Genomic DNA, 26,788 nt, shown 5'->3' on the forward strand with positions numbered 1-26,788 from the left:
GGATTCGTCAAGCCCTGGTATTCATATATAAATATTATATTCAAAGGGGAAAAAATAAAGGCAATTTACCATTTACTCGATTGAACTCGACCCAGCCACCAGCAGCTACGATTCTCTTGGTTTCCATCTCATTGCTTGGTTTGTGATCAAACGATAACTGTTGAACCTGACCATCTACACTTGCGATAGCCCTGGAATCGCCAACATTCGCCTGATGGAAAAAGATCAAATAGCCATTTTGAGGAAAACTAAGCATCATTGAAAATTGGCAGATTACAACCAATTTCATTATTTTACTTTGAATTAAATATTTAATTATAACTAATTAAACAAATTAAACATTCGCCTGATAGAAAAAGATCAAATAGCCATTTTGCAGAAAACTAAGCATCATTGATAATTGGCAGATTACAACCAATTTCATTATTTTACTTTGAATTAAGTATTCAATTATAAATAATCTTTCTCATGAAAATTTACATGATCAAATGTTGCAAATTACATATCTTCATACTACTGAAGCTAAATTATATAATTTAAATTTAATAAAACTATTATTTCCCAATTTCAGTCTCGACCCCTACCCCAATTTCAAAAAAGTTTCTCTGATGGAAACCATCACGATCAGGCATCTGCCATTTTCACTTCCAATGTGAAAGACAAAGGGCAGCACATCTTGAACATGGAACAGACCTGCAAACCTTCAGAAGATAAAAAATCCTGTAACTTTATGTAAATCCAGAAATTTATTTAAGAATTTGGTAACCATACCGGTGAATGTTTAAAATCTTTTATGGGAATAATAAGAATTGAAATAAGTAATGGATAATTACTTAGATAAAGGTGACCATATTATCCATATTTTAAGAAGCATAGCCCGGGGGTTCTCAAACGATGTGCCACCAACCTTTGTCAGGGACACCGTGGAGTAACAGCACGACAAATGTTTTTCGAAGAGGTTCTTTGTTAAACTGCTTTGGGGAGACGTGGATAACGGTAAGGGTAAATAACAGTTGAGACGTTTTCTGAATTAAATGTAAAATTGATAACAAGTGTTGAAAAAAAATTGATTCCTTAAGTAATATTAAAATACATTATACAGTCAATGCTCGTTATATGAATTATTAATATGGGTTATTCGTTATATGAAACATTTGGGACTTATTCTACTAGTTGTTGTAATGAAATGGTTGCTATAACATGGGGTCCTTATAACTGTATCATTGGTTAATTTGATTACCAATATCATGGCAATCTAATCTTTCAACAATTCTTTCAATCAAATCTGTTTTTTTATTTATTTAACAACTAATTGCATAATTAAAATTACATGTCAATCATTTAAATTTACCTAGAGATGTAAAATTCTCAAGAATAATCTTTCGGAGAATATTCTCTGCTAGGACTACTATTATAAATAACTTCAGAATATTCTTATAAGTTCTTGATGAGGATATTCTCCTCCTATTTATAATATAGTTACATATAATACCCTTGAGAATATTCTCTGGAAGGACTACTTTCATCAATTACTGGGGATTATTATTATAGAAAATAATAAGAATTATTCTGAAGTTATTAATAATAGTCCTTCCAGAGAATATTCGTGAATATTGTCCTCGAAGAGAATATTTTTCAGTTAACAAAATCTTTCCAGAGAATATTATCAAGAATATATGTAATAATATGTATTATAATAATCTCGATAAATAACTTGAGAATAATTATTTTTGTATAATAATTATTACTTTTGATAAGAATATTCTCTAGTAATTTATAATAGTAGTTGTTTGAGAGAATAGTCTCAAGAATATTCTCTGTCCCAGTCTCTCTTCCCATCAAGATGGGTATATTGAAGTTTGCAGACCAATATTAAATAGTTGATAAGGTTTTCGCGGCCATGATTTGATAAAAATTGTTTTTTCGGGTTCGAAGACCATCGTCCGTTTGAGTTTTTTCTCAACGTTTCCCCAACACTAGTGGTTGGCATCATCAGGAGAATTGATAAACTGGATCAAAGTCAAGTTTTCCAGAGTCTCAGGTTGTATTTATGCACATAAGTGGCTTGAACTACACTATTGTTTTGCGATTGGTCCGTTGATTCTATGGCTGGCAGCGTATTGTAAACAGTTGTTATGCTGGTAGAACCTGATTGGCCGAGAGATGTGGAGTTATCTGATTGGCTGTTGTCATCATTCTGTTGCTGGACCTTGAAGGGGAAGGTTCCTGTTCTTCTGAGGGCTGGTGTCCAGGATCTGCTCAATTTCAAAGTTTCTTCTCTTCTATTATAGCTGTTTTTGTGCTTGTATATTTCAATAGCCTCTCTGTAGATTCGTGGGAAGAAGTGGTCAACATTAGCTATTACCTGTGTTTTGCTGAACTGTACATTGTGGTTGTCGTAAAGCGCATGCTCTGCCACCGCCGACTTTTCTGTTTGGCCCATTCTGCAGCATCGTTCGTGCTCTTTTATTCTCGTGGCCACAGATCTTTTTGTGGTTCCAATATATACCTGACCACAGGTGCACGGTATTCGGTAGATCCCCGGTGTTGATAGAGGGTCACGGTGGTCTTTTGCTGATCGCAGCATTTCACATATTTTTCTGGTTGGTTTGAAAATGGTCTTTATACGATGTTTTTTCATGACCTTGCTGATTCTTGCCGTCACTCCGGGGATAAAAGGCAGCACAGCTTTTCCAATTGATTGTGACTGCTCATTTTCCGTTGGTGATTCCTTGATGGAGCGTAAGGCTTTCTTGATGTCGTCTTTCGTGTACCCATTAGAGCGGAAAACTGATTTCAAGTGCTCAATCTCTTTACCTAGATCTTTTCCTTCACATAGTCTTCTTGCCCTCTCGATCAAGGTTTTCAGTACGCCTCGTTTTTGGTGAGGATGATGATTGGAGAGCTTATGCACATACCTGTTGGTGTGAGTAGGCTTACGATAAATGCTGTGGCCTAAACGTTAGACCTTGACGGCTGACCAGAACGTCCAAGAATGGGATCTGTCCTTCTTTCTCTATTTCCATAGTGAACTTGATGTTCGGATGGATTCCGTTGAGATGGTTCAAGAATCGGTGAAGATTTTCTTCACCATGCCCCCAAACAACGAATGTATCGTCAACGTAGCGGAGCCAAATTGTTGGTTTGAGAGGCGCTGTTGCTACTGCCTGCTCCTCTAATTTTTCCATAAAGAAGTTGGCAACTACCGGGCTCAAGGGGCTTCCCATAGCTACTCCATCCGTCTGTTCATAGATGACGTTGTTCCAGGTGAAATAGGTTGTAGTAAGGCAAAGCTGGAAAAGGCCTACTATATCTTTTTGGAATATTTCATCGAGTAGTCTTAAGACGTCTTTCAGTGGCACCTTGGTGAACAATGATACGATGTCGAAGCTCACCAGTATATCATCAGGTTGCAAGTTGATCTTTCTTATTTTTTCGACGAAGTGACCAGAATCTTTCACAAATGTGCTTGTTTTTCCTATGTGTGGCTGCAAGATGGTGGTTAACACCTTGGCTAGATTGTAGGTGGGAGATCCAATGGAACTCACAATCGGCCGCAACGGAACCAGTTCTTTATGTATTTTCGGCAAACCATAAATGCGAGGAGAAAGTGCTTCTGTTCTGCAGATACCTTTTTTCTCATTCTCAGGTAAAGACGAGGATTTTACCAAACTGTTCATCTTCCTCAGGATCTTTTGTGTTGGGTCTTTTTTGAGTGCTTGTCATGTCCATGGGTGGATGCTCAAACCGGCATTGGTTGATCTTATGAAACTTCACTTTTTGACGTTCTGTGTTGCGGTTGATGTGGTTCTCCATACTCCTGTATGTGATCCCATCGATTTTATTCCAGTCCTCGGGACTCAGCTTGCTACTCAGGTGATAGAATATATCCAGCATGTTTTTGTCGGTTCTGGCAAGTTCTCTTCGCGTGAAGTGAATACGTTCGCGAAGCAACGTAAAATGACAGAACTCTTGGATCCATCAACGTATAGAGTGCCGGTTTGAGCATCCACCCATGGACATGACAAGCACTCAAAAAAGACCCAACACAAAAGATCCTGAGGAAGATGAACAGTTTGGTAAAATCCTCGTCTTTACCTGAGAATGAGAAAAAAGGTATCTGCAGAACAGAAGCACTTTCTCCTCGCATTTATGGTTTACCGAAAATACATAAAGAACTGGTTCCGTTGCGGCCGATTGTGAGTTCCATTGGATCTCCCACCTACAATCTAGCCAAGGTGTTAACCACCATCTTGCAGCCACACATAGGAAAAACAAGCACATTTGTGAAAGATTCTGGTCACTTCGTCGAAAAAATAAGAAAGATCAACTTGCAACCTGATGATATACTGGTGAGCTTCGACATCGTATCATTGTTCACCAAGGTGCCACTGAAAGACGTCTTAAGACTACTCGATGAAATATTCCAAAAAGATATAGTAGGCCTTTTCCAGCTTTGCCTTACTACAACCTATTTCACCTGGAACAACGTCATCTATGAACAGACGGATAGAGTAGCTATGGGAAGCCCCTTGAGCCCGGTAGTTGCCAACTTCTTTATGGAAAAATTAGAGGAGCAGGCAGTAGCAACAGCGCCTCAAAAACCAACAATTTGGCTCCGCTACGTTGACGATACATTCGTTGTTTGGGGGCATGGTGAAGAAAATCTTCACCGATTCTTGAACCATCTCAACGGAATCCATCCCAACATCAAGTTCACTATGGAAATAGAGAAAGAAGGACAGATCCCGTTCTTGGACGTTCTGGTCAGCCATCAAGGTCTAACGTTTAGGCCACAGCATTTATCGTAAGCCTACTCACACCAACAGGTATGTGCATAAGCTCTCCAATCATCATCCTCACCAAAAATGAGGCGTACTGAAAACCTTGATCGAGAGGGCAAGAAGACTATGTGAAGGAAAAGATCTAGGTAAAGAGATTGAGCACTTGAAATCAGTTTTCCGCTCTAATGGGTACACGAAAGACGACATCAAGAAAGCCTTACGCTCCATCAAGGAATCACCAACGGAAAATGAGCAGTCACAATCAATTGGAAAAGCTGTGCTGCCTTTTATCCCCGGAGTGACGGCAAGAATCAGCAAGGTCATGAAAAAACATCGTATAAAGACCATTTTCAAACCAACCAGAAAAATATGTGAAATGCTGCAATCAGCAAAAGACCACCGTGACCCTCTATCAACACCGGGGATCTACCGAATACCGTGCACCTGTGGTCAGGTATATATTGGAACCACAAAAAGATCTGTGGCCACGAGAATAAAAGAGCACGAACGATGCTGCAGAATGGGCCAAACAGAAAAGTCGGCGGTGGCAGAGCATGCGCTTTACGACAACCACAATGTACAGTTCAGCAAAACACAGGTAATAGCTAATGTTGACCACTTCTTCCCACGAATCTACAGAGAGGCTATTGAAATATACAAGCACAAAAACAGCTATAATAGAAGAGAAGAAACTTTGAAATTGAGCAGATCCTGGACACCAGCCATCAGAAGAACAAGAACTTTCCCCTTCAAGGTCCAGCAACAGAATGATGACAACAGCCAATCAGATAACTCCACATCTCTCGGCCAATCAAGTTCTACCAGCATAACTGTTTACAATACGCTGCCAGCCATAGAATCAACGGACCAATCGCAAAACAATAGTGTAGTTCAAGCCACTTATGTGCATAAATACAACCTGAGACTCCGGAAAACTTGACTTTGATCCAGTTTATCAATTCTCCTGATGATGCCAACCACTAGTGTTGGGGAAACGTTGAGAACAAACTCAAACGGACGACGGTCTTCGAACCCGAAAAAACAATTTTTATCATAATATTAAAGTTTGAAAGCAAGAAAATTAAATAAACATGGCTGAATTACACAACTTTTAAAGAAATGTGAGTGATACAGAATTTAAGTGCATATGCATTGAAAAAACAACAGTTCTGTATCTTCTTAAAATAAAGGTGATTGTATAATAGCTTCCTTTATCAATCCACTTTGATTTAATTTCTTTTGTTGTGAACTTATTTCTGAAAATTTATCTAATTTTAAAATAATTTTTTAAGATTTTAATCTAATGGTTATAAAGATTTTAGAAACCATTCGATTAAAATAAACTAAAAGTTGTCATTGGGGGTGATTATACCAAAAATTGTTTTGTTGTAATGTTTCAGGCAATGAAAACTAATTTATATTTTACAATATAAACAAAATTATTAAAAAAATTGAAATTATTTAAAAGAAAAATGAATATTCTCGATTATTCTCCAGTTTTTAAATCCAGGAGAATATTCTCACCTCACATCTCTAAATTTACCAATAATTTTAATTTAAATTAAAAACAATTTTATTATTAATTGTGATGAATTGTAATAAAATTGATAATTTGGCTGCCAAACATTTGGTATTCGGCAAAACATTAGTCAAACATTTGGCAAAATCACTATCCATCTCATCTCTAGTTACCATGTTTGTTTACGTTCATAGATTTAGATGGCTTTGACCAACTTTCATACAGGCTATCGCATCTGGAGTCTTGATGTTGCAATAGCCTTTTCATGTAATGGGGAGGGGAGCCACATTCTGTGAAAGTAAAAAATTATAGCAGCAAAAAACAGCAAACTCAATATCTCTTTTCCTTTATCAAGTTTATTCTTATTAAGTTGATGGTAATAACCAAAAACCGATTATATGAATTAATAATCTGGAAGCCCTGACAATGTAGTGAAATCCGGCATTGAAGAGCGAAATCAGGGAAGCTGGCAGCTCTGATGAAACATGTATAACTCTGACAAAAGAAATATGTTAAGGACATGGCACAACACATTCTTCTAATTCTAAAAAATTAAAAAAAACTTTTTTGCTTCAATTTTTGAACTTTAAAGCCTGTAAAAAAAAGCACAGTACTTACACAGTATATTTTCTCATTTTTCATCAACACCACAACAGCTGTTGTTCCAGCTAATTCATCCCTCATGTTCTCATCTATGAATGAAACAATATCATTAAAAAAATTAGAAGCAATTTTTTTTCCAGCAAAAAAAAAAATAATTTTGTAATATTGCTTTGATATCATTGTGTTTAGTGAAAATCCACTAGTAGAGCTTCGATTATCCGCAAACTAATTGGTACACAGTCAGGGCCACAACTAGGGGAGGGAATGGGTGCTGGACCAGATTTACTCATTTTCTGTTTAAAATAACAGAAAAAGCCTCCGGCAATCAAGTAAATTTTTGTTTATTGAGTATCAATTATTTTAGTATCAATCAGTTTGAATTCTTACAGCTTGTTGGTTATGAACAGGGTTGGCACCAGGGTTGTTGATTTTTTTTAAAAAAATCAATTTATTTGATTTAAATCAGATTTTTTTGATTTCATTGATTTTTTTAAACAAAATATATAAAATACATATATTACTTACACACTAGTCATTAATCTATGCTTTCTTTAAAGAATATAAAATTAAAGAAATTTTAACTTACAAAAATAATGACTATTTAAAAAATATTTACAAACTAAAGATAAAGAATCATACTTGTGAAATATTTCGGAACATTTTATTACGAAAACTGAGGAAAACACTTCTTGAATAGATATCTTACATCAAGTATTAAATAATTTTACCCTGTGTGAATAATTGTCCATTTGTTTCATTAGAAACACTAGTTTGAATGCTTTGTCTACTCAATAATCTGTTTCACTACATGGAATGAACTGCACCTTGAAAAAATCGTTTCAACACAGGCATCTATGATTTGACTGCAGTTAGTGTGTTTACAAATTACACATCGCTCTCTGTAATTGTATCTTTACCCAAAACATTATAAAAACTATTCCACCACTCAAAATCAGACAGTTTATCAACAACCTTGGGGTGAAAAAAAAAAAATTTAGCATGAAAATGGTTCCAACTTTTCCAAAAACCAGAGTCACATTTTTGTTTGATTAATTCAAGACCCTTATTTCTCTCTTCTTTTGTGACATTAATTGCAATTGCTCAGGCGGCAAATTTAATGTGGGAAAATCATCTAATTTTACAGTGGTCAGGGCAGCAAAATCATGTCCCTCCCCAACAAAAATCCTAGTTGTGGCCCTGGTGCTAAGGATAACATAAACATATATATGGCAATGTACAAACTGAACCTGACATGACATATATTGACACCCTCATTGAAAATTTCAGAAAGTCAAAAAAAAGTAAATGTAATTATAACAGTGAGAGGTAAAGTTTCATACAGATGCTGTGAAAACTTAATTTGGTAATTGTAGAATAAATAATGCACATTATTTTATGTACTAACGTTTTAAATTAATTGGTTTATTTTCAATTTATTTTTATTATACTGTTTAGTTTGACCAATATATGTGCCATAAAATACAGTTTAAATGAGCGTAGAAGATACGTAACCAACCAAGACTTGTCAACCAAGACAACTGCTCATCCACAGCACAACATTGCTGCCATTTCTTTCCATGCAGAATAGGGAACTCGCATCTACATGCTGTTCATAAAACATAAGTGTTTCCTTTCGTGGATGCTATCAGTGATTGATGATCTTGGGTATATGAACTCTTAAAAGCAGTTTTATATTTTCTTTCCGAAGACACATTTAATAGGAAGAAACAATTAAAAACTTCAAAATACAAAGCTACTGATGAAAAAATTTGTGCTTACAGCACGGCTGTTAATGGAATATAATAACAATTATACAGGAATTTCGGCAACTAAAGGCATCCCCCCTGATAAATTATTGCAGATAAACGCGACGTAAACAAAGTCACGTCTTTGCCAGTTGCTTAAATGCGGTCACGACTTTTTTAATCAAGACTTTTTTATGGCTGCTTGATGGAAAAGACCACCGCTGTCCTCTATGGATATTTTGCCTAACAACGACGGCAGTCACTGACGCCACGACAACATGAATGCTTGCGGAAAATCTAATTTTCTGCCAATATCCGGAGAAATTTTAACAAATCCGGGAAGCAGGAGGAAGGGTGAAAAATGCGGATTCTCCCGCCTAAATCCAGAGAAGTGGCAGGTCTGCAATAATTATTTTTCTTCAAAAGCATAACTATCACGTTCTCGTTTTGTGATTGTCTCTGCCATTTTTCTTTTTCTTTCCTCCTCCTTTGCTCTTGTTGCCAGTTCATTTTGAATTCAACTCTTTTGTCTACAACAGTTCTTCTCGACCGCCGGGCCACGAGAATATATTCATTACCCTTTCATTTTTCAAAGCATTTCCACAAATAACTAATTGGTTTATTTCACTATTATGGTACACATTATTTTAATTTTTCAGTCTAAAAATCATACAAGGAGAAAGATGAAAAACCCTCTGAGAGTTCCAGAACAAAGGCTTCCAACCGCAATTGTAAATTATAAGAATTTGGAGGATCCCTCTTCCCCTTATCACACTGAAAAACCTTTGTTTTGTTACAAGACCCAAAGGAAGGGAAACACGTTTCTGGTCCTTCCCCCCCCCCCCCCGAAACTAGTATTTTTAAGTATCCGTCTTCATGAGACCCAAACAATACAGCAGGGGTGGAGAATGTTTTCCCATACTCTCCGTCATTTCCCCCCGAAAATATCCTACTGCTTCAGGGCTTTCTGTTGACAAACAGATGACCTTGTTGCTTGCGTGTTCATGGTTTGCCATTGTCGGCACCATAGATTTTTTTTTCTTTTTTTTAAACTGAATCAATTTATTCAGTTTGACTTATACAAAGAAAGGGGGGGGGGGATATATATACATGCACAACATGTTACAGACTGAAGTAATTTTTGATACACTGATTTACATGAGAGTTGACAAGGGGTAACTTGGTTACCCGTACTGACAACAAATAATGAAGCTAAAACTAAAAGTCAATAGTGAAATTAGTATTGCAATGCTAAAAGTGCGAGAAAAAAAAAAAAACATGCATGATAAAAATTACAGCAAATAAAGAAAATATATGCACTGAGTATAAAAATATAGAGGTGGCGGACAGGAATTTATTTGTAAAAAATAAGCAAATCTCTTCGGTGAAACACATCAAAATGTATAAGTCTACGTCTGAGTATTAAAATAAGTTTTAATACTTGGTATGTTAGCAATGTATTGTTGAAGTCGTCATTTAGAAGCAGGAAAAGGTGTTATATTTTGCAATTCAATAGGTAAAGTGTTATAAATTTTAGGAGCAATGTAAAAAAAATGTTTGCAAAAAATATTTTTTCTATGTGAGGGAATCTCAAAGACCACATGAGGTCGTCTCAAGGAAACATTCATTTTGGGTGTGCAAAGATTTTTGTTTTTGTGCAGAAAAATTATTGTTTTATAGAAGACAAGTTGTCGTACGTTTAGGATATATTTATTATATAAAGAAATGTCATTTGAAGTTGAGTATCCTAAAAACTTCAGAAACTTGAATTGAATAGCTACAATTGGTAATAAGTTATTCTTATAATCGCAGCCCCATGTAAGTAGACCGTATTGTAATGATGAATGAACTCAAGCATAATAAACAGAGCGCAAGAAAGTGTGATGAATAATTCTTCGTAAATGGTAAAACTTATACAAGAAAAATGTTTTTGAAAGATGTCTTTTACGGGTGGGTTTTCTCAATTATAACTTATGGTTTGTGTGCATGGGGTGGAGCATATCATTGTAATATCATATAACTAAGTAACACATATAACAAGGTAAGAAATATGCTAACACAGGTCTATGGGTCATTCCGTGTGAAATCAACACAATTTTATATAAATTTTAACTCACCATCTCAGATTTTGATGAAACTTGGCACAGAGGTAGCCTACATGTACATAAAGAAAACTACCCAATTTTATTAAAATATGTCAACCCATTTTGAAAATATGGCGATGTGAAGTTGTCAAAATTCACTAAAAAACACCCCCACGGCCATGATTTCAAATTGCAGTAGCAACTCTTCTAATTAAGCTAAAATGATGGGACAGGTGGCATTTTGCAGCATTTTTTATGGGCTTTCCTATGATATGCAACACAATATGGGGTTGAGATGAAATGTTTTTTTTAAATTTAAATTTTGAATTTATCAAAAAGCGCATCTTCAAAATTTTTCAAAAAATTATATTCAACACTTCACATTGTTGTTAACTAATTCCCTAAGTATGAAAGTGGGACTGTCATGGGTTCACAACTTTATAAAATTTCAAAAATATATATTTTACTAAAAAAATTGACATTTTTGTAAAATTTATAGATTTAAGCAGAAATATACATAACTTACCCATAAATAAATTTTCACTTTTTTCATAAATTTATTTTTAATGTGTTTAAAATGCAACTAGTGACTATGATGAGTGATTATTTTATTGTTTAACTGGTTTAAACCACTTTAAACCAGTCCAACTGGTTCGAACTGCCTGTGGGCATGGGCAGACTGATCAGTCTTCATACTGATTCAGTGGCAGTCAGATGTGAATGTTGTTGGTGATTAAATGTGATGGCAATAAGTTTCTTTTTTAAATGTTAATATTTTGTGTGAGGTGTTGGTATTAGTGAAAAAAAATATTATTTCAGTATATTTTCTTAGTGTTTTCTTCAGAAACTTTTTTCTATATTTTAATTGAGATCTGTGTGATATTATACAATGGAGAGAGAAAGATATCAGACACCACAATGTTGCAATCCTTTAAAAAAACAATCATTCTGTGAAAAACATAAGGAGACTAAGAAATGTGCCTCAATGGATGTGTGGTATGTTTCCTGATATGCCAAAGATATAAAAAATTAGTGATAATTGTAGGAAGCAGATTGGTTCATTGAAAAATATGCAAGGAAAAAAAGATTGCAGAAAACTTTCGGATGATCAAACAAGCTATGTTCCTCCACCTTCAGCTGTTGTGCAGACACTAAATACGTCTCTCCAGGAATTAAGAGAGTCCCCTGTGCGTAGTACAAAACTTCAGATGAAGAAGTATTCAACCAAAAAATTTAAAAGCATTGGGTTAGTACTTAAAAAACAACTATTTGCTAATGCAAATGATTCCTCAGAAAATGAATGTGAGTCACTGGAACAATCTGTTATAACTAATCTGAAAGCTAGCTTTTCCTCTAGTAGTAGGAAAAATAAAGTAATGCTACTGACTTGTTTGCCTGAATCTTGAAGTATAAGAAAGATAACGCGCGAATGCAATGCTCCTAACTACATGATACGCCAGGCAAAATAGCTTTTGAAGGAAAGAGGTATATTAGAAAGTCCTGACCAAAAACTGGGAAAGAATTTGTCACAAGAAGTTGTGCAAACAGTACGTTCTTTTTATGAAAATGATGAAATAAGTAGAGTAATGCCAGGAAAGAAAGACTGCGTAACTGTGAAGGGGGGAAATGGAGATAAAACAGTAATATCTAAAAGACTTATTTTGTGCAATTTAAAAGCAGCACATAAAATTTTCAAAGATAAATTTCAAGAAATAAAGATAGGGTTTTCTAAATTTGCAGAACTGCGCCCAAAACACTGCATTTTAGCAGGACATAGTGGAACACACTCAGTATGTGTTTGCACTACACATCAAAATGTCAAACTTATGATAGAAAATGCTAAGCTCGGTATGTTAACCAATGAAGAATTGGCCTCTTATAAACACTGTTTGACAAAAATGCTGTGCAACCCAGTATCAATTCATTGCATTATGGGAAACTGTAGTTCTTGCCCAGGAAGTGACCCAATAAAAAGTACACTACAAAATTCATTTGATAATAATATGGTTGAGAATATCACTTTTCAACAATGGGTTTCAGTAGACAGATGTAACTTAGAAACCATACAGAAGACCTCATCAGAGTTTATCGAATTATTTTCTGAGAAATTGACCACACTGATACTCCATGATTTTCCTAGCTAAGCAGCAAAGCTCTTTTGTAAATGAAGTCAAGGAAAACTTGAATGAGGGTGAATATGTTGTTACATGTGACTTCTCTGAGAATTACACTTTTGTGATCCAAGATGAGGCCCAGAGTTATCATTGGTCAAGTGATCATGCAACAGTGCACCCCTTTGTAATGTATTACAAAGGAGAGAAGAAAACAGAGAATATGAGCTATGTCACAATTTCTAATTGTCTAGACTCTAGAGCATAACACTATAGCAGTTTACTGTTTTCAAAAAAAGCTAATTCAGTTTTTAAAAACCAAATTTCAAACTGTACAGAAGATATATTACTTTTCGGATGGCAGTGCAGCCCAGTACAAGAATAAAAAGAATTTTATAAACTTATGTTTAAACAAAGAAGATTTTGGCATCGATACAGAATGACACTTTTTGCCTCTGCACATGGAAAAGGACCTTGCGATGGTGTCGGTGGCACTGTTAAGAGATTAACAACAAAAGCAAGTCTGCAGAGGCCATATGAGAACCAAATTCTTACTCCACAACAACTTTTTGATTGGGTAGTTAAAAACATTACATCTGTACACTTTGAATTTTCAACACAAGAAGAGTACATTGAAACTGAAAGATTTCTAGAACAATGCTTTAGTCAATCTGTTACCATCAAAGGAACACAGAGGTTACATGCCTTTATACCGATAGCATCAAGTACATCAAAAATATTAGTAAAAACTTTTTCAGGTACAACAGAATCTACTGTTGAAACAGTCACAAAATCTCCGGAAAAACTGGCTTTAAGAGTGGATATTCTTCCCAGCTTATGTTTTAACAAAAGACGAAGGTCTTGATGAAGTTAAAGCTACTTTCCTTCACCCAGCTGGCCCATCACTGTCTTATGCATATCCTACAAAACCTGATATTCTATGGGTATCTGTAAATGATGTTCTTTGTAAAGTAAACCCAGTAACATCAACAGGAAGAATATATCAAATTCCTGGGGATGATACTGTAAAAACAAATGAAGCGTTCAAAAAGACAGTGTAAATCTTAAAAAATATACTGTTTGTATCAGGTTTGGCAAGTGACATTTGAATGTATGTGTTAAGAGTAAATTTCAATGTGTACATAGATATATTAAGAATAAAGACTAAAGATTTATTTATGGGTAAGTTATGTATATTTCCACTTAAATCTATAAATTTTACAAAAATGTCAATTTTTTTAGTGAAATATGTATTTTTGAAATTTTATAAAGTAGTAAACCCATGACAGTCCCACTTTCATACTTAGGGAATTAGTTAACAATAATGTGAAGTGTTGTATATAATTTTTTTGAAAATTTTTGAAGATGCGCTTTTTGATAAATTCAAAATTTAAATTTTAATTTAAATTAAAAAAACATTTTATCTCAAAACCATATTATGTTGTATATCATTGGAAAGCCCATAAAAAATACTGCAAAATGACACCTGTCCCATCGTTTTAGCTTAATTAGGAGAGTTGCAACAGCAATTTGAAATTATGGCTGTGGGGTGTTTTTTGGTGAATTTTGACAACTTCACATCGCCATATTTTCAAAATGGGTTGACATATTTTAATGAAATCGGGTAGTTTTCTTTATCTACATGTAGGCTACCTCTGTGCCAAGTTTCATCAAAATCTGAGATGGGGAGTAAAATCACTGTGTTGACTTGACACGGAATGACCCTTATACTGGAAACGATAGAAAAATTAACTGTCACACACTAGACATCAGACAATTATATATTTACCGAACAATAAACTTTGCGACGAAAAATAAAAACTGGCTTCAGAGAAAAACAAATAGAACAGCAGCGAAATTCAAACATGATTTTGAAGTGCAGAAAACAAAAAAACATATTTTTCAAAAGTGTTTCTCATTTACTGCTTCTAAACTTATGAATTCATTTCTGTCAAAAAAATCAACTACAAATACTACTAACCACAAATATGAAATTTACAAATATGCAGAAAGCATTCAAAATTATGATGACATGTTCTGAAACTGTTCATAAAAAAGTTAAATATAAAATCAACAATTTTTTTTTTTACATATAGAACTAACTTAAAACTATATATTTTTATGTGTATTAATGTTGTACCCAGAACATACTCGCATCATCTTGTTTAAATTTCACTATATATGGATTGTCATTTTACATTGAACTGTTATACATCATGTCTTAAATTTCTTATACGTTTTTTCTATAACTACACTGCATACTTGGCGGCGAAAAAATTTTAATACAATGTCTTTTTGGCTTCCTGGAAGGACTTAGTATCCCTTGGAGCCACATAGTGTATAGGTATATGTGTATGTCTTTTTCTTTCTTTTGTATTCCTTTTTATGTGTTATTGTCCAGTATTTGTGTGTGTATTTGTTTACAATAAAAAAAAATAAAAAAATCTGAGTTTTTTCGTGAGGAATTCAACATGAGATTTCCATTTCAAATTAGAATCAACGTAGATACCAAGATATTTCCACGGGAAGACCTCTCCTAGACATTGACAATTACAAGCATGAAGTGAACAACCTGTTTCATGAGATTTGAGAACAAGATTTGAGTTGGGACTTCCCCTGAGGCAAAAGTGCATAAATTTCGTTTTGTCAAGGTTTAACCTCATATCGTTCTGAGCAAACCAATCGTTAATAATTAGAAGATCTTGCTCAATTTGAGATATCAATGTAAATTGATTGTCGCATGAATAAAGAATTAGAGTCATCTACATTAGAGTCATGAACATTATTAGAGCTGCAACCAGAAGCGTACGCAGGACCAACCTTTCGAGTGACACACCGAGTTTAGGGATGAGCATACAAGAAATTCTCCTCCAGAGAAACTTTGTTACTGACTGTTGAAAGTTCAGTATTTCAAGTTTAAAAATTGATTGAAACAAATAAAATAATTATCTTTTGATATTCTGATTTGCATGAAAAAATATTTTTAATCTTTGATCATCTTGAGGGGGGGGGGGGGAACCACGGTTTATCATATTCTGTTACTTTTTATTATTATGAAAAATAATTTAATTTGGAAATTTGAAGTTTTTCACTTCTATTATCACGGATTTAGTGCTTTGGTGTATGAATAAACACTTGAGAAAAATAATGCTGCGCTGACTATAATTTTGAACGAAAAAAATTATTTAAATAGGAAATTATGACTTAGCAAAATAAAAGTGTATACAGTTTTCTTAATTTCTTTGACGACTATATTTGGGTAAAGTGGACGAACGACTTGATTTAATTTATAATTTATTCCAAAGTTGAGCAATTTGAAATTATTTCATCTATTTTTTCCGTCTTTTATAGAGCAATTTTCCCTCACATATTTTTACATTAAAATGTGGAAATGGCATCCACTGCGATAGTTGCATTGGAATCTGAATTGAAAGGTTTAGCCATATATAGGTGTAGACAGAAAAAAGGCACACCACTTGAGGCATGCGATAGAGTTCAGCGGTAAAGAAAAAAAACCGAGATTGAAAGTTGAAAGCTGTTGAAAGAAGATGCACTTGTGAGGACATAGCTATTGAGGGGGCTGAAAGTTGCCATTTGTTCCATATGCAGGAGAGGGAGTGGAGCGTTGCATTGTATATTGATTATTGGTGGCTCAGTCCCCTCGTAAAATATATTGGGGTGCTCAAACAGCTTCAATACCTAGGTTCCGGCGCTTAAGCAATGAGGATGTTTACTGCAGCTGCTGATGAAACGATTAGTTTATGTTTTAATTTCTGCATGTTATTTATACATTACCGAAAAAAAGAATGTTGCATCACTCCGTAAGATAATGGATTCAATTCATTAAACTGGTTTTAATTAATTAAAATAGTTTAAATTAATCAATCAATCAATTAATTAAAAGGGGTTAAATTTATTGTTCAATTAAAAAGGGTTTAATTGATTAAATGAGTTTTTAATTAATTAGCTTGCAATCAAAAGGTAATTGGTTGTTTATTAATTAATAACTTATGAACGAGTAAACTATTCCAGACCGAGCGTAGTCTCATAGAAATTTGATTCACCGGGCCGCAGTTCCAAAAAGGTTGAGAACCACTGGTCTACAACACAGAGTAACTCCCTCTATAAGGAGTGTTTTCACTGTTTACTACTGATGAAGGAACTTAATTTATTTTCGAAACGGTATAGCTGTGGTTCTTTTTGCAATTTTGGGTCAACATACGTCGGTTGTTTCCTTGTATAATAGTTTTTACTTTAGAAATAGTAGGTAATAGCCTCTCCATCTCTACACCAGGGATGGACACATTTCAGGTCACCATGGTGACTAAAAAATTGGTGTTGCTGCCTAAAATTTTCTTTGCGTAGTTAATAAATTGCAGGATGATAGCAGCACAAAATGTTTGGAATTTATAGTAGCATATTTCTCAACATAAAAGAGGGTCACTATGCCCTGAAGAAGTCAAAAGAAGCATTACTTTGGACCTTTTACTCTGGGTAAAATTTTTTTCTGGAGCCTAGATTTTGTAGTGATTTGTCCCCAGCCCTGCTCTATACTAGAAGTAATATACAATAATCTTATATAATGATTTCCTCTATATCGATATTACTCTCTGGTCCTAATTCAGTGTTAATATACTCCATTTATAACTATAACTCCTTTATAACAATGTTTCACTGGTCCCTTTGAGTATCATTATACAGGTTTTTCATTGTAGTATGTTTAAGTATAGGGGCCAAAATATTGCCTACATACTTAATATCACCTACCACGGTTGCTTTTTGATTAACTGTTTAAAGGCCAAACTATGAACAAAATCACTTACTGTTTTGAAATTTGAGGTCCTTTTGCATGCCTATACATAGATCAACTTTGAAATTTGAAGAAATTTTTTTTATATTTTCCTCGATGTTCCATAAATGGAATATTGGCACTTTAGAGGCGAAAGCGGAAACTGGCATCACCTATTTCTCACGATTTTTTATTTCTGGAGTACAGTTATCAAACGAAATTTTATATTTTCTACTACAAATTCAAATTTGCAACACATACTGATTTTTTTAACACAAAAATGTGTGCAGAAAATTCAATTTTTTTTCTAATGTCTATAATAAAAAGAAGGAAAACATCTTTGATGGACCCGTTGGTCACAATGGTAGGATTTAGTGTTTTTTGGCAAACCACACCCCATCTTTGCGTCGCAGGTGCAATATAATAGCCATCAGATGACCTGGCATCTTTCTTTTTCAGTTGACAATGTGGACCTGGATGAATAATTAACCCCTCCTTTGTTTGTAGAAAGTTCATTGTCACTTCTCTTCAGAATTCCAAATGTGGAATACGATCTGCTTCTTGCAACTGAATGAATTTTCCAACGTGCTATAATGGTCATATTACAAATCTTTTCCAATGGAATCCAGAGTTGAGGTTTTGATAAGATTCTAGGAAGAACTTCTTTTTATCCCATGCAATGGTTTTTTTTTTGGTTTTTTTTCGGATTGCTCAAAACTGTTTTGCCTTTTCTTGAAACGTTCACATGTGTGATATACTTTTCTACCCTATATCTTTTGAGGAACACATTTCAGGAGTTTCTAATACCTCATTTTCGTTGCTGTAAAATATATCTAGCATTCCACATACATCAGTTGGTACTGTTGTCACTAGATAATTTTCAATCTTCTAGATAATCTTCATCCGTGATGTTTCCATTTTCATTAGCAAGTAACTGGCATATATCTGTGAGTTATAATTATCATACTAGTTATGTACCAGGTGTACAAGTATGAAATGCGGATTTCAGGAAACAGAAGGTGCACCAATGCAGTTTGTGCTATAAAGACTTGACACTGCACCATTTTTTTGTGTCATCAACAAGTGTCAGATGCACACGAGTGATAAATTAGAAAAGTGTGTGTATAGTGTTGTATTGTTGTGTTCAATATGTCGAAAGTTATACTGAACAAAGAGCATTCGCGGACAGCATTAATTTTTTTGTTTTCATTTGAAGAAAACTGCTGCTGAATCATACCGATTACTTTGAGAAGCTTATGGTGAACATGCTCCATCGCAAGATATGTGTGAATGATGGTTTCGGTTTTTCAAAAAAACCTACGATGTTGCAGACAAGGAACATGGAAAACCGCCAAAAAAAAAAAAGATGTGGAATTGGAAGCATTGTTGGACGAAGATGATACTACACAGACACAAAAACAACTCGCAGAGCAATTGGGCGTTAGTCAACAAGCTGTTTCCAATCGCAATGCCCCATGACAACGTGAAATGCTCCTTGACAATGTTCAATGGTCAATGTGCAATGCTCCATCACATACAGCAAAAGCGGTTCGCGACACGTTGGAAGCACTCAGCTGGAAGTTCTACCCTATGCGGCTTACTCACCAGACTTGGCTCCTTCCGATTACCACTTGTTTGCATTGATGGGTCACACACTTTCTGAGCAACGCTTTGGTTCGTACGAAGATGTGAAAAAATAGCTCGATGAATGGTTCGCAGCAAAAGGGGAAGATTTTTACTTACGTGGTATTCACAAATTTCAGGAAAGATGGGGGAAATGTATAACAAGCAATAGAGCATACTTTGAATAAAGCACTTTTTATCATTCTTCCAAATTTAACGTGTTTTTTTTGAAAAAAAATCTGCATTTCATACTTGTACACCTGGTATATCTAAAAGCTTCTAAATATCCTACAGCTATTTCTAATGTGAGATATCTTTTGGTCATGGTTACATACAGCTGAACATAACAAGACTATCTATGATTACAGATCACCGTTTGATTAGTCTGCAGTTCACAAAAACATGTATTTCTAAGAATGCAAGAATAAAAAAGTACTCAACCAATATAAATAATTCACCCCAGAAAGTACATTTCTCTGTGTCATATTACTCAGAATTTGCCCCCATACACATTTTTTTCTTTTTTTAGAAACAGCTGGAAGGATTTTAAGGGCCTTAAAAAGGAAATGAAAATTAATGACTTTTTAAGGCGTTTTAAGCACCATACAAACCCTGTATAATGATGAATTAACTTAATTACACAAATTAGATCAATTCACAAAAGCGAAACAAAGCTCATATGCGAACAATTTGATAATAAAACATGGGCTTTTGCAACGACCTTTACATATTATGATAAAAGGATTTTGGATTGTTTGTTTGTCGTGAATGAGCTTGACACACACACACAAATTCATAAGAAATTCTTCAAAACAAGAGTTATGAGGATAATTTACATGTGTGACTTATAAATAGTGGAAAGGCAGAGTGATCACCTTTAAGCATGTCAGAATCCACATCCAAAAAACTTGCTTTCATAGCTTCAACAATTTCACCTTTTTCTAAAATTATAAAAAATAATATTAAATTCAACTTTTGTGCAACTGATCAAATGCATCTGTATTTTTATGAAACCTTTTACGTATTCCTTGAAAAAAAAAAAAAAAAAAAAAACTGCTGGTATCACGAGAACCAATAAAAATCCATTCAACATGAAAAATCATATAATCAATGGTTCATATTTTTTGCAATCTCACACAGTATATGCATGTTTTGCTTAGAATATAATACAAAAAGATTTTAAGAAAGACGGTTTAAAAAAAGTTTAAATGAATATAATACAAAAAGGTTTTAAGAAAAAAACTATTAAGAAAAGTTTAAGTAATTACAAAGTAATAAATTAGACACTCAAATACTTTATTTTTTTTTGCCACAATAGATTTGTTATAAAAGAAATTTACTTAATGCAAATTAAAATTTTTCATTTTTGAAGTGATGAGTTTCATCAGCTTCATATTAATAATCAGAGCTGACAAATACAAATACAACAGCCACAGCAAGAGCAAAATACTTAACAGGGTGGCGGAGAAAAGATGCCCACAAAAATATGGATGTCAAATATAACTAAAATCAGCAACCCGAAATAAAAGCATTTATCATGAAAAACAAATACACACTGAAATAAAACTAATAAAAACTGATGATTATGGCAAAATAAAATACACCATTCATCCGGGATTACACAATAAAAGTTTGATAGAAGATCTTTTACAAAACTTGAAAAAAAAAACCCCCATTAAGCCTATTGGTTACTACTTGAAACTGATATGCTTATTGGTTGAATTTTTAAAGTTTCACAAAACTTTTACAGTACAATCTCTGCTTTAGTATGAATAGCTTGTCAATTCATTTCATTATAAACATCATTTTTCTTCTTAAACATGTCAATTGTGGTATAATTCACGACTTCTGAGGTAAGCTATTCCATTTATTCACAACCCTGTTAGAGAAATATCCCCTGCAACACCACAACCTAGAATTGTCCCCTTACTCTAATCAGCAGTTTCTTTCTTTCTAACAGAGCACAACTCCAACCTATTGTCATGGGCAATTTACTACTGATAGAGTTGTACTGGAAGTGTGTGTATGGGTACCTAACAGTCTGAGTGTGTATGTAGTGTAGTGTGCAAATTTCTAGTATTGTTGCAGGCCTGTTGTCTCTGTAGCAAGACTTTTTAACAGGAAGATTGGCTTGCATTTGCACCTCATAGTTGGGAACCACAGAAAACTAACTTCAGCAACCACCACTGTGGCACCACTGGGGTTTGCATCAGAGTGTGTCACTATGACCACACGATCCCCACAGCAGCTACTAACCTACACCGGTGTCCCCTTGTCGTATCAATTAACTGTGCATTAGTAACTGATGGTCCAACCTATCCATTTTGTGAAAAATTTTAAAACTTCCAAATGCCACAGTGAATCTCAGTAGTTATCCAAGAAAAAAGATTTTAAAAATACAACGCTCAAACACTTATAGGAACTTTCAGTGGATGTTTTCAATTTTAGTAACTATAGAACGCCATGTGAAGTGGTTACAGGTTCAATAGTAAGGAGCCTAAGTCCACCTCTTCATGGTTTTGGCCAGGTGGCCTTCGAACCAACTAGCAGAGGAAGTGGCACTCAAGTTGGGTAAGTGTGGGATACTGAACAACAAGAATGCCAAAGCAACAAACAAAAGTGGAGATGGAAGGGACCATCAAATCGATTCAAAATGAATGTGTGACACTCAAGGCTAAATTGGAATCCAAAGCGCAAGAGCTTTTCAATGGAGAAAAAAGGAGGTACAAAGAGAAAGCGGCCAAGCACAAAAAAAAAGGTACAAGCAATCCATGAGGAACATGACAGATTGAAAGAACTTGTGGAAGAGAAATGGCAAAGACTGGAAAAAGCAGAGTTTGTGAAGCTCAAGGAGTGGGAAGAAGAGAAACTCAGGCTCCTACAAAAAAAAGTGGGTATGTTCCCAAAGAGCAAGTAGAAATTATGGAAGCATCATACCCAACTGAAATGTAGGAGCAGAAAATTGCTCTCTTAGAACAACCAAAAGTGGGGTGAGAAGAAGTGCTGGGGGTCATACTGGTGAGTGCCTAAGAGAAATGGTGCTCTTATATGAGAGAACCTAAAGTTGAAGGAAAATTTGCCTGACAAGGAGCTGCAGATCACAGTTGTTCAGTCAGACATTGCGGTCATCAGCTCTGAGATTGAAATGAGAATTGAGAATTACAGAGAGATGGAGATCTAAGAGAAATTGTTCCAAGAGGTTGTAGAAGAATTAAAAAAGGGTTGAAAGAGCTTGATCGGGTGCAGGTTTACCGGCACCATAGCTCAATTGCAAGGAACTTAGAAGAGATCAGGCACTCAGGTGATGTGGTATCAAAAGTACATAGAGGATATAGAAGTGTCCATGGAAGTGGTGTTTGAGACTTACCTTAGAGCAGGGATTCTTAATCTTTTTAGTTCCACTAAACTTTTGTGTCAGTAGAGTGAAGACTACAGACCCCCTCTCAGAAAAGCACTTTTAAAAACATATTAATATAATAAAAACTATGAAGCAGTCATATAACGAGTATATGTTTCTTCTTCGACACCTTTGAAATACACAGTAAAACTTGTTTAAGGCCAGCATTACACTATAAAAGTTTGATAAAAGATCTTTTACAATACTAGTGTAATGCTGACCTAAAGCCGAATCGCAAGGGGCCGGGTATACTTTGAAAGTTGGACGTTTCCGCATTATCAAAATTTGTTTATGAATGGCAGAAATCAGTGGCAACACAATTCTTGGATTAAAATTCGTGAAGACAGATGTTTCTGGAAGAACAAAAAATGTGTGTGCGAGCGATCGAATAAAATTAAATCCACGTTATACGTGTATTTACCGTTCATACCATTCTCTTTACATAAACAAAATCTTTTAAAAATTCGATAATTTAAAGACCTGCTTCTGATAAAGTTAACTCTCATACTCTTATGGCTATTGACAAAATTTCTTTCAGTGTTTGGTGCAAGAGTTTTTGTTGCCAGTGCATATCTGTGAAAAAAACAATTGTAACGTGAAGGGCCTGCAAATCGCAAATATTATGATGGGGAAGGTCCTACGGATTGCCAGTGGGAATCCTGCAGGGGTTCATTGTGAACCTCGGAGAAATATAATAAAATAAAGGTGCAATATTAATTTATGTTTTTGCAATTATAGTTATATGTAACATGACTGCCTCCGGGTCGTGTTTCTCTTTAATTATGATGTCAAGAGAGTGCTTACCTTTAGACCCCAGGGACCGCTTAGCCACCGGAAACTACCGAAGGTCTCGCTAGCATACCAGTATGGGCTAGTTCGTCTGCTTAGTCTTTCGGCTGGAGTCTTCCAGTTGCTTGACGAGGATGAGACTTCAGGTCGGGCAGCTAATGTCCCATTAATAATCTCTCAGCAATATTATTTTCATTAGTTCTCTTAATCTGTTGGTGCCTCCCGGGAGAGATGTCACCTGGGGCTCGACCATCTACTTGTCCCCGGTAACGATTTTATCGTTCACTCAGCGATTTCTCGTTATGAGCGATAAAAGGGAAGTTTTTGCGACCATATTCTTCGTGAACGATAAATGCGGATCGCTGGGAGGGACAATTGTGAACGAGAGCCGGGAACCTCTCGTTCAGCGGAAGGACAATTATTTCAGTAGGCTTAACAATGGCGATGGCGTCGACTTACGTGTTGTTAAATGATTATTACGATTCTCAAATGCCTGCACGTGCTCCGGTTTGAAATAGATACGTCATGGATGCGTTTAAGCTGTCGGATAAAGAATTTGTGAACCTTTTTAGGTTGAAGAAAAATGCTACGAGGAAAATGTTCGAGGAATTGCGCCGATGTTGGCCCATAGGTCGGAACTCGAGACACCGGACACCGCTGACAGTTGAGAGAAAGGTAAGTAATAATTAACGTTTAAATTAAAATAATTTTAATCAGAAATTATTCGTTGTAGTGGTGTTTCATTTTGAATGAATGTTTTTTTATTAATAATGGAAAACGAATCAAGTACTTAACGTAAGCCTATTTAGGCCTATACATTTTTTATGTTCACAATGTTTTCAGGTAATTTTTATATTCATTAAAAAACACTAGGCTTTCAAAATAAAAGTATTTTGAAAAACTCATGCACAAAATATGTAGTTCTGTGCAGTGCCGTCTTAACACGTGGGGCCCCTTCCGGGCACGACCCGATGTGCATAAGTGGCCTCAGTAAGAGTTGGTGCTATGATTCTCACGAGGAAAGCATAAAACTTATAAGCTACAGGCCCTTTCAGTTAATTAGGGGGGTCCTAGAATATAACTTTGCCTGAGGCCCATGCATGGTACCCACAAGGGTGGGGCTGAAGGGGCCCGGGGACGATTTCTATCATTTTTCATTGTTTTACACTCTAAATTCACCTTTTCTGGAAAGGACCGGCAAAGATCCAAGCATAGGGGTCCTGCGGAATAGAGGCACATGGACCCATTGCGTTCTTGAGACAACCTCAAACCTGTGATTACCAAATTTTGCAGGGCAGCTAAGAAATTACGCTGGCGCCTAAATATTTTTTCCATTTGTCAAGCCTTGCCTGTATATATATATATATGTGTGTGTAAAATTAATAAGTACCCTAAACAAGTTTACAGTATTTTGTTTAGATCACCCTTTGTCCATCACAGTTGTTCCAATGAAATATTCACTTAATGGTTTACCTATTTTTGTGAGTACTGAAGCGATTACACACTGCATGGATAATAATGCTATTCGCTTGTATGCCTCTCTCACTGAGGTCCAGAACTAGATGCTTGGGCAAGCGAGTATTTTGATGCCCCTTTGTAACGTTTTGGAGAGGTATCAGAATGAAATTTGCACCCCCCTCGGGTCTAGTGCCCGATACCCATCTGCTCCCCCCCTAGTAGCGGCCCTGCTCTCACTTGTACTTTTGCAATGGGGGGATGAGTGAGAGATACGGTATACAGTCTATATGCTCGTTATAATGACCATTCCATTACTAACCGATAGTTACACTATATGTCATTGTTTTTCATGTTTTGGGGGGGGGGGGTGGTGATGATTACATTTTCCGAGAGCGCGTTAGCATTTGTTTCTAACAGAAGTTTCTCGTAGCACTTTACCATAACATTAGTTTATTCAAATATAATAGTTTTACAATATATCTTGAACAACTACCTCATGTTTGACTTTTGCGCAGGTTCTATGTGCATGTCACTGGTGCCTACCAAAGAAGCCTGAGTCAAGACGTCAGTTTGGGGATGTACGAACAGTCTGTGAGTAACTCTATCCATACAGTTACTGAGGCCATCAATACGTTGATGCTACATAAGTATGTGAGATGTCCCAATATGTCGACCTGCAAGAGAGTTTTTGGGAGTACCTGTTGTGGCACCATCAAAGTTTGACAAGAAGTATCCAGAGCCTTCCTACGTCAACGCACAATTGGTGAGAAATATAGTATTTCAACTTCTTGCCAATAATCATCCTTTATGATTTTGAATTTTGGGAAACGTCTGTGGAAAGGGGGGGGGGGGAATTAATTTTTTTAAAAGCGCCAGTTATATGGTTTTTGCATTTATACGACACCATTATTTGAGCCTGAACCCCTCCCTCCAAATTTTCAATGAGTTTATGCCTATGGGTGCCACATGGCATCACTATACCAAACATTAGACAGAAACAAGCTTCACATTAGGTTCACAACACGGACACACACATTCAAACATGTATCGATTCGCTAGAAGTTCCGCAGAGCATGTCTGGTTTAGTAGTCATTTATGATACGTTCCATGAAAACTGTCACTATGCAATGACATAAAATAAGAAAAGGTGTGATATCTTTATACAAACTATCAAACATAATTTATTCTTGTAGTACTATACACGTATGTTGTCTGAACACTGTTCTCACCCTTTATGTAAAATTTTTTTTCCATTATTAAATTTCAGGATATTTGTAATGATTTCTGTCTGACACAATGTCAGGTTTTAATAATTCACATGCTTCTATGCAGTCTTTTTAACTGTCATTACATAGTTTTTTTATTATTTCAGACAGAACTTCTGACTCTTAACATCGAGGCAATGGATGCTCAGCGGTAATGATGACTATTGCTAGTGAGCTGTGTGGTTTTTTTTTTTTGGAGCGGTAAACACTGACTGCGGGTGTGTTTTTCCAACCTATATGTGTGAATGCAGTCAAAAATAAGGAGGGAAAGCATTATTGACCAGAAGGGCATGCACAAATGTTGCGTTTGTCTTCCAAGTTTTATCTTTGTGAATTTTTGATTGTGATGTTTTCAGTTTTTGAATGTAGTATTGCTTATAAAATGTCTTGTGTTTCGAATGTTTTATGCTGCAATGTATTGTGCTGGCAGTTAAATTTTTGCCATACCTCAAATTTTGCAAGAAAAGAAAATAATAAATGCACAATGAAACTAAATGTAACTGAGAGTTGACTCATTACTTAATCAAGGTGTGAGGAATTCATTGATTTTGGTTTTAAAAAGATTTGGAAATAGTTTTTATTAAAATATTTTTAGTGATCTTGATCCTTCCATATGTTTGG

At 35.3% G+C, this 26,788-nt stretch overlaps 1 protein-coding gene and 1 long non-coding RNA gene across 4 annotated transcripts in view; one reads left to right on the forward strand and one right to left on the reverse strand.

The window, feature by feature from the left end:
* LOC149089020 (putative protein phosphatase 2C T23F11.1) overlaps positions 1-26,788 on the reverse strand; it is an 87,556-nt gene that overhangs the window by 24,351 nt on the left and 36,417 nt on the right. The window contains exons 4-6 of the mRNA XM_089236686.1: positions 20,134-20,199; positions 6,922-6,995; positions 70-211 (exon numbers count right to left, since the gene is read on the reverse strand). Of these exons, the coding sequence (XP_089092812.1) occupies positions 70-211; positions 6,922-6,995; positions 20,134-20,199 (282 nt within the window). The remainder of the gene's footprint in view (positions 1-69; positions 212-6,921; positions 6,996-20,133; positions 20,200-26,788) is intronic.
* Positions 23,843-26,395, forward strand: LOC149089021 (uncharacterized). Of its 3 annotated transcripts, none has more exons than XR_016193259.1 (2): positions 23,843-24,119; positions 26,275-26,395. It is a non-coding gene; the product is annotated as an uncharacterized LOC149089021 (long non-coding RNA). The 3 variants fall into 3 exon arrangements; XR_016193257.1 differs by lacking the exon at positions 26,275-26,395 and adding an exon at positions 25,418-25,633; XR_016193260.1 differs by lacking the exon at positions 23,843-24,119 and adding an exon at positions 25,541-25,665 and having other exon boundaries at positions 26,275-26,368.

Source organism: Pholcus phalangioides, unplaced genomic scaffold (genome assembly GCF_987345545.1).
Source record: "Pholcus phalangioides strain wild (caught in Gottingen) unplaced genomic scaffold, Ppha-v1.0 ptg000002l_1, whole genome shotgun sequence".
Classification (NCBI taxonomy): Eukaryota; Metazoa; Arthropoda; class Arachnida; order Araneae; family Pholcidae; genus Pholcus; species Pholcus phalangioides.